Raw genomic sequence first — 14,074 nt, forward strand, 5'->3', positions numbered from 1 at the left:
CCGTCAAATGCCTGAGGCGTATTCTACAGGTGAGGAATCTGCAAGTAGAAATATCTATCAGAAGATATCCTCCCTGATCTGGTGGACAAGTTGCTTACCTTCGGTAACGCTTTATCTGGTAGAGACATAATCGAGCCACAGATTCCTTACCTTAGACTATCCCAGGTGTCAGGCTGGATCCGCAAGACTTTTGCTCGAGTAATACCCTTGCGCGCCGATAGGTGAGGTCTATCAGCTCTGCTTGACATCGGCGGCATCGCCTGTGCCGGAAGTGATATCCGCGTCATATACAAGCACCACCTCAGCGCATTGAAGTCAATTACTTTTCACAATTTTCCACGCCTGGAGCGTAGAGCCATGAAGTGCACTAACAATGGTGTGTTTAGAACAACCAGGACCCTGAAGGGGTTCAGCCCCGACCCTAAAAACCTGTCCGGGTGGGTCGGTAAGGAATCTGTGGCTAGATTGTCTCTACCGGATAAGGCGTTTCTGAAGGTAAGTAACTTTTCCATTTATTAGAGACATATAGCTGCTAATTCTTCACCTTAGAATAGATACCCAAGCAAAGCCATCCCCTGAGGAGGGATTGCATACAGATTAGACCAGAAAGTCCTGCAGGGCAGGGTGGACAAAAAGGCCGTCCCTGCAGACTTGACTGTCCAGGCAGTAGTGCTTCGTGAATGGACACAAGTACAGTCAACGCATTTCGTCCCACTACTTGGGGACTTGTTCAGGGCAAATATTGTATTGTAATTTCAAACAGGATTAAAAATCTCCTAATCCAATTAAAGGAGTCCTTGATGTTCAATATTGGCAATATATCAACTTTATATCAAAACAAATTGGTCCACGAAAAGAGACTTCAAATTAGGTCTCCAATCTATATTTATCTGATGACAGGTTGATGAAGAAATCAGTTTGGACCAACTTTGCTGTAACCACCAGGACTCTTGTGATTAGACTTTAAGTTGCAAAGAGATTACACGATTTTAATTGTTGGATTCCGTGGACCTGATTTCTGGGACGAAACGCGTTGGATGTACTTGTGTGTCCCCAATGTGAAACGGCCATTAAAAGAAAGAATACTATTAACATACAAGATAACTTGTTGCTTTATTTTGGGCTTTTTTTTCTTCTAACACTTGGTTTTGTTGGATGGATTCTTTGATATTGTAAGTGATGTGACAATGATGTAGCCGGTCTCATTGATTGAGTATTAGCGTAAGATAGTGGTGCTTCTCCTATTAGTTATGCAGTTGTCACAGACTGAAATGCAAGGCTGGCGAAAAGTCTTATTGCCCCAAATATTCAGCCTCATGGATTCACTGTCCGAGTTTGTGGAAGGGAACGAGTCTTGTGAGGTTCAAGCCTGGACCACCAAGCTCTCAGGGGTAGAGTGGTTGGTAAGGAATTTTGCATCACCTGGTGCAGGGCAATGGCAGCGGGCGACTGTCCTATTCACAGGAGCCCCTAAGCTGGGCTTGGACCAGGTTACCAGAAGGACATCAATCAAGGTCTCGTTGAAAGGCAGGAGGGGTTCTGAGGAGACTCCCGGCTGCAGGACCAAAGGTTCGCCTTGACTTCCACTGAAGGGAGCTGAAGGTCCAGGACCGTGGCTGCCCTTCTCACCACCATGTGCTCACGTTGCCATTAGATTCAAGCTAGCCTGGCTGATGAGGGGCGTTAACCCGAAACCAGTCCCAGGATGCTTGTTTCCGGTCTAGGCAAGACATGGCTTGGCTGTTCGGGCTAGACTGTTTCGATGAGGCACAGGGTCAAGACGGATTTCAATATAGCTGTGTCTGAACTAGGGTGGCGAAGTGAGCTAAAGAATGATGATGGATTCAACCCAGACCTGTGATTGGGGGCGAGTGTCTGAAAAGTTTCAGTGCTCCGTCCATCATCTCCTCAGGTAAAAGGCATACAAAACACAAGAGGTTGAAGCGCTTCGACCTCTTGTGCTTTTTATGCCTCTTACCGGACGACTTCGAGTGGGAGGACAAGGACTCCCAGAGCGATGCTAGGACCTTCCTCACAACGGGATAAAGACCTCGGAGGCTAACGACGTGGAGATGAACGCCGAGCAGAAGGCAGCTTTAGAGGCCGCTCCCTCAATGCCTTTAAAGACATGGCCTGGCAGTTGGGAGTATGACATGGAGTCGTGGTCGAGCTCCAGGCACCAGAGACAAATTAAGTGTGGATCCGTCATCGATATGGCACCGCACAGTTTGAATCCAGAAATCTTCAACTGAGGAAAAAGCCTACACACCAAAAATCGTCGACAAAACTTTGGAGAAAAAAAAAATGTCAAAAAGTGACAGAGGATAAGTTTCTTCATAGCTCTGCGCTAGCTAGCGCGGAAATAAAACAACTGACGTCAGCGAGCCTAGGTGGTGCCTATATAGGTGACGCGAATGTCACTACCGGCATGGGGGGACGTCACATGGAGTAGACAGACGCCACCTACCGGCACGCAAGAGTATTGCTCGATCAAAGGTCTTCCGGATCCAGCCTGATGCCGTGGATATTCTAAGGTAAGGAATCTGCGGCTAGATGTCTCTGAGATACATTCTGACAAATCAGGATTTAAATATATATATAAAAAAAACGACCCCTTACAATTTATGAAGAGTGATCTACCAGATTGAAAACGCACAAATGAAGACATTACTGGCTGCCTTGGCAATATTGGACTCCGACAAAGCCTTTGATCAGGCAGACTGGGGCATCATGCACCAGATCTTACTAAAACCGAACTTTGGCTCTAAATTAATGCCAATGATACTGGACAATTACCAAAGCCAAACCTCTAAAATAGTACTAAATTGTGGGATATCTCCCCCTCTATACGTATCCAGAGCCACCCGCCAAGGCTGTCCGTTATCTCCCATTTTATTTGCCCTATCGATTGAACCGCAAGCAAGAAGACTACTTCGAGATGAAGTAATTTAGCCCTCCAATTCGGCCAAGACATGCACAAAGTTTTTATAGAGGACATTCTTTTCACACTCACAAACCAAGAGATCACACTTCCTAGCTTACACAACATCTTGGAGAAGTTAGAGGCAGTTTCAGGCTTCAAAATAAAGATGTTGAAATCTTTAACCTGGCACTAACACAACAGACAGGCGAGGCTCTCAAAACCACTACATAATTCCACTGGGCCTCTACCTCGATAAAATGCCTGGAGATTAACACTGCACCCAAAGGAAGAGATCTGTATGAAGCCAATCACCCCCCCTCCAAAACCCCACCCACCGACTTTAGCCTCTCTGAATACAGATCTCCACAGGTATCAGTCTAATTCTCTTGGATGGGGGATAATAAATCCCATTAAAATGTCCCTACTCTCAAAAGTTGTATATTTATCCCAGACACTTCCAAACCTTGTTCTGGAATCCGTTTTTTAGTGAGTTTAAAAAAGCAATACTCAAATTCATTTGAGGAGGTAGACAGAGGGTTTCTAACAAAATGATGCGCCAATCTCGATAAAAAGGAGATTCAGCACTGTTTGACCTAAAACATTATTACAGGGAGACCCAACTATGGGTACTTGCAAAATGAGGTACTAGGTGCAAGTGCATACCCATCCCCACACACATTGATCAGCTGTGATGCTTCATTTACACCTACCTAAAACCCTGGCAATTTTTCAGCATGGCTTGATGGGGATCGCCTCGTGATGGCAGACCAGTTTCATAATGGCACTATCTTTCAATGAATGCAGGAGAGGCATGCACGTCTTGTAAATGGAACGGTTTCATTAAGCGCAATTACAACACAGGGTTATCTAACAAGGGAGAAGCAGTGACCAGGGACTTTACCATATTTGAGAAATGGTTAAGAAAAGCAACAGGTTCTAGGGGACACAATCTCCTAGCAGTATGCGCTCATACTAGTGGTAATGCACTTAGATCAGGACACACACAGATGGGAGGAACTGGCTAGGGCACCACACAGACACTCACTGTCTGGAGAGCTCTCCACCAAGCTGCACATAGCATTTTGAACAGGGAAGCTCACTATATATTACTCTTGGACTGATGTTTCTCTACCCAACCAAACTACTTAGTCTGAGACAGTTGGTGGGACTGCCTGCATATTTACCAGTTCTTGTCTGAGATACTTGAAGCACATAGGGTGATCTTTGGGATCTTATTCCCACAGTCCTGTTGTGAATGAGAAAACCCAGGCTGAAATATCATACTAAAGGATATAGGACAATTCTATGTAACAGTCCGCGAGTGGCTAAACCTACAGTGGCCTCCCACTGGAAAAAGTTATTCCCCCCTCCACTAACGAACTGGCATGCACAGATATGGGACTCTTGGCTACGGAGAAATTGACTAACAACACAACAGACAGGAATGTCAATGTCGTGGCCGACTTGCGCCATCTCTTTCTATGCCCCAGAGATTAAAGCATTGAATTTACTGAAATTATACTATACTTTGGAGAACCCCGTCAATGACATGAAGTAACCGCAGCCACTAAAACTGAACAAACGTGACACTAAATATTGCTCCTTAATTGGCTGGGGAGACAGATAACTTTGAGGGAGACCTTTACAATAGCAGCAATCTTAAGTAGGTAGATTCTGTAGAGGGAGAGAGTGAAGATGGGGGCTGGTTTTGTTTCCAATTCAGAAAATGTTTGCTTTTCCTTTTATAAGATTGGAGCTCTAGGTTATAAACCAATGCTGTATTGATTTGAAATTCGGTTCTTAATATCACTGACTTATAATATATGTCCCAGATACTGTGGAAATGCTCTCATCATGCCCTGTAGCACTATGCAGTTTTATGAAACCAATATTGTCCATGTGAAAAAATAATGTCAATCTCACACTTTCGCATCTATTGAGTCGCCAAGCACTTCATTCCACAACCACACCTAAGTGGTCACCACTCACAAAATGGAAACATTTGCCTCATAGGCTCAAAGAAAATACTACACAATTCCAACTACACACCAACAAACTGTAGCATGCTACCCATGTGCTTCAGAATCCCACATAGGGATAGCAATTGCTATACAAATGCCATAATACAGTACAATATGTGAAGCTATGACACATAGGTGTACTGAAAATAACCAACTGTCAATCGAAGTGAAACTGAAAATGTTACCACAATGTGTGTTGCCCCCAGATAGCAATAGACAATCTATACATTTTTGGAAAATGCAGTGCTGAATAGAGCCAATAGCTCCATCATCTTATCTTCTATCCCCCAGTTGTGAGTGTCCTCCTTTCCCCAGCAACACGAACAGGCACAAAAACAAATCATGAAGCATTCACACCACTTCTCTTTTAAAAAGCAAGAACAGTGACGTCTCTTTTGATGTATGGAGCAGTTTACAGTGCAAGATCAATGTAGACTGTATAGCCGTCGAATGTCTTTGTAGCATATAGCTCACCATCTATCCTTTTTTCTAGCAGAACAAAAACTTTTCAGTTCAATCTTGGCTTCTATCAGTTGGTGACAAATGTTTGCCCACTCTCTTTTCAGCTGTCCATTTTCATCTGTGCTGAATTTATCAAGTGTAATGCATGCCAGAGGTATTTTTGACCCTGGTTACTGTGAACTGACCAAAATACTACACTTCAAATTACTACAAGTTAAATGCAGATTTGAGGAGATGTCATTTTAACATACTGGTATTGTCAATACTGAGGCATCCTGCCTTGCTTTAACTACAGACTAGCTGTACTCCCCATAGTCTATTCTCCTCTACAGCAGAAATCTGTCCCACTCACCATTTACTTTTTTTTTTTTTTTTTTTACAAATAGTTTCAATTAACAGAAACATTTTATTTTTTAGAAACCAATGAATATGCGACATGGTGTGTCTACCATAAATATTCATGTGCCTCAAACAGAAATATAACTTACATTAAATGCTCACCCCCATATAATTTGAGTTGCTTTAATATTTCAAAGCATACCAAAAATACAATTATGACTTATTTCCTCTTTATTAGAAGTGCTAGCTTATCCTCACCAGCATTACAACCAAATGACAGTAGGAGCAGCAAACTTCAGCATTCGCACTTCCACCATATTGAGAGTAAGAGACAGCAAATTCTTTGAGGAAAACAAAAAGGATTGGCCCTTACATCAGGAAAGCCAGGCAGAATCACTAGACACACAGACGCTGGATGAGAACTTGAACAGGGCCCGGAGGCAGCGTGTGTGCGCTGAAGATATAGGAAGGCTGTGCACTGAGCGAGCCTTCATCTTATAACTCTCCCACAGTATGCAGGTAAAGCATTGCCACGTGCCGCCATTGTCCATGGTTCTTTTGCTCATCTCGCTTCAGGTAAGCAAAGGTGGTCAAGATGGGGAAAAGGTGGCGTTTGAAATTATCACCGGATAGCGATCAAACCAACGTCCATCAACTTCTGAATTTTCTGTGCTATTAATGGATTCTTCAGATGTCTGCAGAAAAGGAAATGGGAGAAGATGCTAAATATTCATCAAATAGCAGACAAGCCATTATGTTTTCATTTCTGCAATTTGACCAACACCAAGTCAGGATTAAGATAGGTTGAAAGAACGTTTCAGTTATCTGCATTACCTATTTGCTAGTTCTAGACATTCTCTGTGCATTAATGAGCAGTAAAATATCTCTATGTATGTGTTGTTTCTCAAACACATTTTATAAACATACGTTTTCAATAAATGGAATAAATTAAAAAAAGTGCCTCAAAGTGGCAACATTTTATCATTCTTTTCAACAATTCATTTATTTACGTAGTTGTGATATAGTACATTTGACTGAAAACAGAACCCAAGTAATTGGTTTTGAAAAAGAACCAGGGAATGGGGCATCTATACTGCCAAAATGCACAAGTAAAAATTGGCCTTGCCAATTAACTAATTTCTGAAGTTGCCTTTCCTCTTGATAATTAGCAAGGATGCACACAATTTGCTATTGGGTATATAACAAGAAACAAATCCAAAAGTAGGATTTTGTGCAAAGAGCAGTGGGTGGTAATTTTATGAATTTACAGGGGAACTAAGATTACAAGTAGCTATGGACATTTGAGTACATTGGGAAGTTTAACCCATCTCAGAAGTCTAAGACCATCAGAATAGAGAGGATGATCTTACAAACATGCTCAGGAAGGTCTGATAAAACTGGGGCAATGGGTCTAATTGAAACAATGCAATATGAATATGCTAGTAGTAGAGGTATAGAGTGATGTTCAGTTGGTTACCCCTCCTAGTTTCTTACACAGTACTGTCCCCGAGGTCTTGATTCAGATTAGTGTGCTCCATCCGCTCCACTGTCCAAAATACCTTACCATCCACTGGCACCTGAAGCAGAGAATTTCGAAATCTGCAGGAGCTGTGCAGTGCAATCACATTCCAGGCTGCCAAATTTACTGGTCTTGGGTGTATTAATCGTTCAACCTAATGACCTGTCAGTCTCCAATTAAGCCTAGTTCACTGAAGATTTGTAAGCAATTATGGGTTTGCAAAAAGTCATGATAGAATGAGAAAAAGTTGGGTATCTGTAAATTGGGTTTCCAACATTGGTATCCCGCAAAGATTTACAAGTTTCAATTTTTCCTAGTTGTCAGGCTGGGAATACTCAATAGTAAATTTTAACAAAGGATTAGAAAACTGCAGGTGGTGGGGCCGATGTGGTCAATAAGCTAGGACCATTGCTTAGTCACGTACCCAAAAGTGTGCCAATAACCTGCATAGTGTGTGGCAAAGATTAAGGGTGACAGCAACCCTTCGTATCAGGAGGTACTGTCCTCTGTTGCTTGGCTGATGAGAAGGGGGCAGGAGGGTAGTCTGGAGGGGAGGGGGGTCTGGAACAACCAAGTGTCTGGTAGGGTGTCCAGTCCATTGGCCTCCTGTATTTTGTGTATTAGCTGTCTGCATTATAAGGAGGATCATGTTCTTCCCAGTGCCCTCCACGGTCATCTCCATAAGGCTGACTTGGATCAGAGCCAAAAAGCTGGTGCAAAGTATGTACTCTGTTGAGCAGTAGGGCGATTGTGTAGAAGTACAATGGGTTCAGTATAGGCTGTGATAAGTGAAGATCAGGAAGTGGCCTTGGTCGAGCTGAAGTAAGCTCAGAGTTGGACAGAATGATGAGTTGGAAGTCATCCTTCGGCATCAATGAGCAATGAGCTGGTGTGGATTTCTGAGCCAAGCCTCACATATGTACCCAACCACAGGTGAATTCAAGAGGTCCAGACAGTGAACATGCCAGCGGTAACCAGACTGTTGGACCCAGCGGATCCTTGGGACCCGTAGGCATACCAGAGGCAACAGGATGCAGGTCAAAACTGTGCAGCGTAGCGTCACAAAAGGCTTTGATTTGCTGTGAAGTCACCAATGGGGCCTGAAAACTCTAGGTGCATTGGGACTAGAGATAGAATCGGCTCATCTGTGGAACTGGAGCGAGACTGAGGCACGCTGACACCACTGCACCTTTTGCTGAGAGTCGCAGGAAGAGCAGCGTCTTGCTGGGATTTCTTGTGTTGGTTGTTTGACTTACCCGAATACTTCAACTACATGAAAGATTGGCCTTGGAAATAACATTGGGATCATGAGCGGGACCTGGTGCGGGTTCGCGCTCTCAACTTTGAGAGGGACCTTAGTTGAGCATTCTGCTCCTTCATCACGTAGAGCTTCACTACTTGATCTCAGGTGGCTTTTAGGTTCATCTGGGTGCAGTCCTTGCAGCTGAGCATTAAAGACACCTAGTAGAGATCGTCAGAGACATCGGTTTGTTACAGTTCCTACAAGATTAAACCCTGCAGTCGTAAGAGGCAATATCCCTTAAACAATGAAAATAAATTTCAAAGGAAAAAATCCTCAACCCAATGAAAAAGGAGTGGAATTCCAGATCCACATTTGAAGGCGCAGAAAGAAAATTACAGATATCAGTGTGCATGGGTGGTGCTTATATGCAGCTCAATTCATCACATCCATGGCAGAACAGCATTGACAGAGTGGCACAGCACCACCCAACGATGTTCAGGAGCACAGCTTTTGAGTTTTCTGGACCCAGTCTGGAGCCTGAGAAAATTCACATGATGAGAAATCTGTGGTTAGAAGTATCCATGGGATAATCCTGAGAGGTTTTAAAAGGCATTTTTTATACTTTCCTGCTGATATCTGCTGGACCAACAACGAAGTAGAGACTATATCTTCTGTGAAGACGGCCTTTGAGGTACTTTCGGGTCCAAGCAATTCCTTCTTAGAAGAGGCAGAAGTTGCACTCTTGCATGGTGTCATACTGTGAAGAGGAAGTGTCCCTGTTCTGGGTCTTGAGGAGGTAACATGGTAATATTAAATGCAGCAGAAATGTTTAGCTTACCCTTCTGCTTAGTACAATCACAATAAATAAATTCTAGCCGAGTAATCCAAGAACAGCATTTAATTTCCACATGTGCCACCAGGCAAAAAGAGGGCCTTCCTGGGACACTGTCTTAATGACGTTAAATGCTCCCTCATCCGAAGCACAAAAACTACACTCTCAGCAGAAGAGGCTGCTACAAGTGTGAGGATAAGTTGGCAAATGGTTGAAAGTGGAATAAAGAAACTGCTTCAAGAACGTAATTTAGTCCAATCTCACTTCATTGGCTAGAATGTATTCACTACCAGAGGAAGTCATTAGGCTATGATACAGCCACCGTTTAAAAATTTCCCATAGGACCTTTTGACGCAGCTACAGCCCGAACTGCTGAACGGAATTACACCAAATTTGGCAAAAAGGTAGTCCTCAGTTCAGACTCGTGCCTTTTGCTTAAATGGTGTAAATCCGTTCAGTAGTTCCTGAGAAAAGTAGAGTTAAAAGTACATATATATCTATGGCCTCGGAGGATCCGCGCACCCTATGCACACCCTGAGCGCACTCTCTGCGAACCGTGCGCGCACCCTCCCGATCTCGCGCTGAATGATAATTGGCTGAATGATAATTGGCTGTCAAGTGTGTCAACATTCGAAACCAGGAAATGTTGCCAGCCATTTTGTACCTCGGTCGAAGCGAGGCTGAAGAAGTAGGGGAAATAAGTGTGTGAAAGATGTAAAGGGGGCAGGGTAGAAATACTCTGACCCTCTAGTGTTGCTTAGGGGGTCCCAGAAGGACTCCCAGGGCCCGATTTTTTTTTTTTTTAAATGGCAAAATGCGCAAAGGGTGCGCGGATCCGGCCGTAAAAAAATAAAAATAAAATGCGTGGGCTTTCGCGCTTCCTTAATAATTAGCCCCCGGGGTGCCAAATCCCTTGGACAAAATGCGTAAAAAATTAAAAGGGGGGCCCCCAGCCCCGGCAACCGCTACGCCCGGGGCTAGAAAATACATAGGGTGGGGGCTGAACGGCCCCCCCCCAAGCCCCGGGGCTTTATTTATTGAGGGAGGGGGGCTGTGTGCCCCCCCCCCCCTGGAGCCTTCGAGGGCCCTGGGGACCGCCACACCCCAGGGCTGGCTCCTACAGTGTCCTGGGGTGCCCTCCCCCAGGACACTGTTTGCTATGAGAGGGCAGGAGTCTGCCGCCCTCCCATAGCAAACTTTGTTTGGATTTGTTTGGATTTTTAAAGTGAGAGCAGGGAAACCTGCTCTCTCTTCCAAAATCCAAACCATATTGCTTTTCCACACGGGGAGCTGCAGGTCAGCAGCTCCCAATGATTGGTGCGAAAAGCTTTCAGCCTTTATTTGCGATAAAATTAAAACCAGTCAGGATAGTTTGGCGCCCTCTACCAAGTCTTTGGTGATACAACCTCCCTCCATTGGGCTAAAACGAGCATGGTTGGCCCGTCTTTGACTACTACTTTTTCAATCATTCCCCTCTCGGACACCTTGATCCTTGCCGTGCTAGGCTTTTGGCAGCGGTTGCAGACCTAGTTAACCCGGAAGTTAACAATATGGTGAATATGTCTCTTCAGACCGCCACGATTCCATTCGAGTGGAAGCAAGCGAAACTCCTTCAATTATTAAAAAAGCCCTCTCTCGATCCCGCAAGTCCAGCCAGTTATCGTCCTATCTCCCTTCTTCCGGCTGTGGCTAAGGTCTGTGAGAAAGTTGCCCATAAACAACTCTCGGAGTTTGTTGAGATCTCTGGTGCTCTCCACTCTGCCCAGTCGGGCTTTAGGGCTTCTCACAGTACCGAGACAGTTTTGGTCGAGGTGGCTGAGGTGATTAGAGACTGTCTGGATGCCGGCGGCAGAGCAGCATTAGTGCTTCTTGACCTCTTGGCCGCGTTCAACACCGTGCCACACCAACAACTTTTGGCATGGCAGTCCCACATTGGCATCACTGGGCAGGTATGGAAATGGATTGAATGTTTCCTTACTAACAGATCACAGCAAGTGTGACTGCTGCCTTTTTCCTCCACCCCGCAAAGTTTGAATACAGGTGTCCCTCAAGGTTCTACACTCAGCCCTCCTTTTTTTAATGTTTATATGACTCCTTTGGTGTATCAAGCTGAGGAGCTGGGTGCGAGGATCATAGTTTACGCTGATGATACCCAGCTCCTCTTCACATGGAGCAAAACGGACTTCTCCCCGACATTTTCCAAGATCTTGCTTTGCAGAGGTATTTAAATGGCTAGTAAAGGCCAAATTAAAGTGTAATGAGGAGAAATCGGAAGTGCTCCTCTATGGTGCCTTTCCCTCTAACTTTAGGGAAGAGATTTGGCCGGTTGGCTATCCTCTGCCGAGTTCTTCTGGATGCCCAGCAAAAAACCTGGGTATCTGGTTTGGCGAGGACTTGAGATTCTTGACCCAGATTAGCAAACTAGCGGGTGCTTGTTTCGGCATGCTTAAACGTCTTAAGAAGTTCTTGCCATTGCTTCCTAAAAAGGCTAAGGAAATGGTAACCCGGGCACTTATTTTGTCCAGGTTGGACTATGCAAACGCTTTGTACTTCGGACTTCCGGCCTACCAATTAAAAAGGTTACAGATTGTACAGAACGTGACAACTAGAACTCTATTGGACATGCCAGTTAGATCCAGTGCTAGCCAGAACCTTCGAGAATTACATTGGCTCCCGGTTGAGCAGCGTGTACGGTTTAAGGCCTTGGTAGAGAGCACCTCTATCAGACCGGGCCTCATTACCTTACAAGGCGTTTTTCATTTTATGAGCCTTTTCGGCAGCTTCGCTCGATGGGTCAATGCCTTGCGGTGGTCCCCAGGTTCTGTTTGACAAGGTTAGGTGGCTGCTCTCTTTCGGTGAAAGCGGCCAGAGCCTGGAATACCTTGCCCTTTGAACTACGGAACATGGATAGCCTTAGGCTATTTAAAAAACAATTAAAAACTCTGCTCTTTAAGTAATTGCCTGTTGGACACTATCTTTTGCTGTTATTTCTAGCTTCCCTTCCTCTCTCTCTGTTGGCTTTCGCGCCGGGACACTTTCTAGTATCTGTGTGTGCTACAAAAAGAGGTTAACATAACATAACGTGGAAAAGCAATGCCGGCTCACGAAGGACGCGGGGAGCCGGCTGGGACCGTGGGGGCTCCCCCCACGGACCCCAATGTGTTTTTATAAGCCCCGGGTGATGGGGGTCTCCGGGGATAATAAAAATTAGTGATAGGGGCGATTTTTTTTTTTTTACGGTAAAATTAGGAGTCGCGCATCCTAACGCTTTGGGTGCAAGATTTCTCTCGCTTAGGGTGCGCGGTTCCTAAAGCATCCACTGCATCGAGCACGTATATGACGTGACGCAGAAGCGCGCGAGGGTCCCGTAACGTACTTCATACATGTCGCGTATGGGCTTGGAGTCGCGTACCGGTCGCATAGCAATCGCGCACGAAAATACGTACCCAATGCATACCGTATGCGGATCCTACACTACAATCTTAAAATGGCGACTATGTTCCGCGCAGGGATCGAGAAAGGTGCGCATAGGGTGCGCGAATCCAAAAAAAAAAAAAACTTGTAAAAAAAATAATAAACTATTAAAAATAGTTTAAAAAATATTTAAAAAGAATATAGAAAATAGTTTTAGAAGAATTTACACATTCAACAAAAAATTCATTAAAAACAAATATTTTTTATTTTTTAAAAGAATTAAGTGGAAAAAAACTTATAAAAATGGTGAAAAACAATATAAAAAATAATTAAAGGAATTGATACACTGAAATAAAGTGTTAGAAATCCTATGAAAATCATTAAACATCATAGGGTTTGAGATAAGTTATAGATAGGAATTAGCATTAAAAAACCTTTGAAATCACTTAAAAAAACCATAGGTTTCAGGTATGTTCTAGTTAGAAACTAGCATTTAAAAAACCTTAGAAATTCACTGAAAAAAAACCATAGGTTTCATCGGCGTTATAGTTAGCTGGACATTTCCCTCGTACAAAACCATTGAAATTCCCCCGTTAGTTAGTTCAGCTTACTATAACTCGCGCCCCCGCAATGCACTGCTGATGACGTCACATATTAATTACATCACTCATGACATGGTCAGTGACATCATTGATGACATCACTGATGACATCTCAAATGACATCACTGATGACATCACTGATGATGTCATCCATGTGATCATTTGATGCATCTTCTCTAATGTAATATAACCTTTGATACACCCACTCTAAATTACATACTGCCACTCTCAAAAGGAATATGCTACTTACCAGTATGCATCTGTTCTTGGCATGTAGAGCTGCAGAGTCACACACTGAGGATAAGATCGCCATCTGGTGTTGGGCTCGGATGATTGCAGGTTGTTGTTGTCTTCGGAAGAAGCCTTTGGTCACGAGGTTGGTGACTCCTCCCCTGGACAACAGTGCGCATGGGCATCCACTCCATCGGCAGATTGTTTTTCGCCATGATGGGAAAAGATGGAGTATATAGAAAAGAAAGAAAGGATGTCCATGTGTAATGTCTAAGTAAGACGGATGCTGGAACAGATACAGGTACCGGGGAGGCGGGCGGGCGTGTGTGACTCTGCAGCTCTACATGCCAAGAACAGATGCATACTGGTAAGTAGCATATTCCGTTCGAGGCATATGAGCTGCAGATCACACACTGAGGATAGATTATACAGCAGTGCTCCCCTTAGCGGTGGTCGCCTGTATCCGTTGCAGCAGCTTGAAATAAAGTT

General features: G+C 44.2%; 1 protein-coding gene across 2 annotated transcripts in view; it reads right to left on the bottom strand.

The window, feature by feature from the left end:
- Positions 1 to 5,958: 5,958 nt before the first annotated feature.
- STIP1 (stress induced phosphoprotein 1) overlaps positions 5,959 to 14,074 on the bottom strand; it is a 189,565-nt gene continuing 181,449 nt past the window's right edge. For both annotated transcript variants that reach the window (XM_085619680.1, XM_085619679.1), the window contains one exon: positions 5,959 to 6,440. In XM_085619680.1, coding sequence (XP_085475806.1) covers positions 6,368 to 6,440 — 73 coding nt within the window. In that variant the 3' untranslated portion in view covers positions 5,959 to 6,367. The remainder of the gene's footprint in view (positions 6,441 to 14,074) is intronic.

Source organism: Triturus cristatus, chromosome 7, assembly GCF_964204655.1.
Source record: "Triturus cristatus chromosome 7, aTriCri1.1, whole genome shotgun sequence".
Lineage (NCBI taxonomy): Eukaryota > Metazoa > Chordata > Amphibia > Caudata > Salamandridae > Triturus > Triturus cristatus.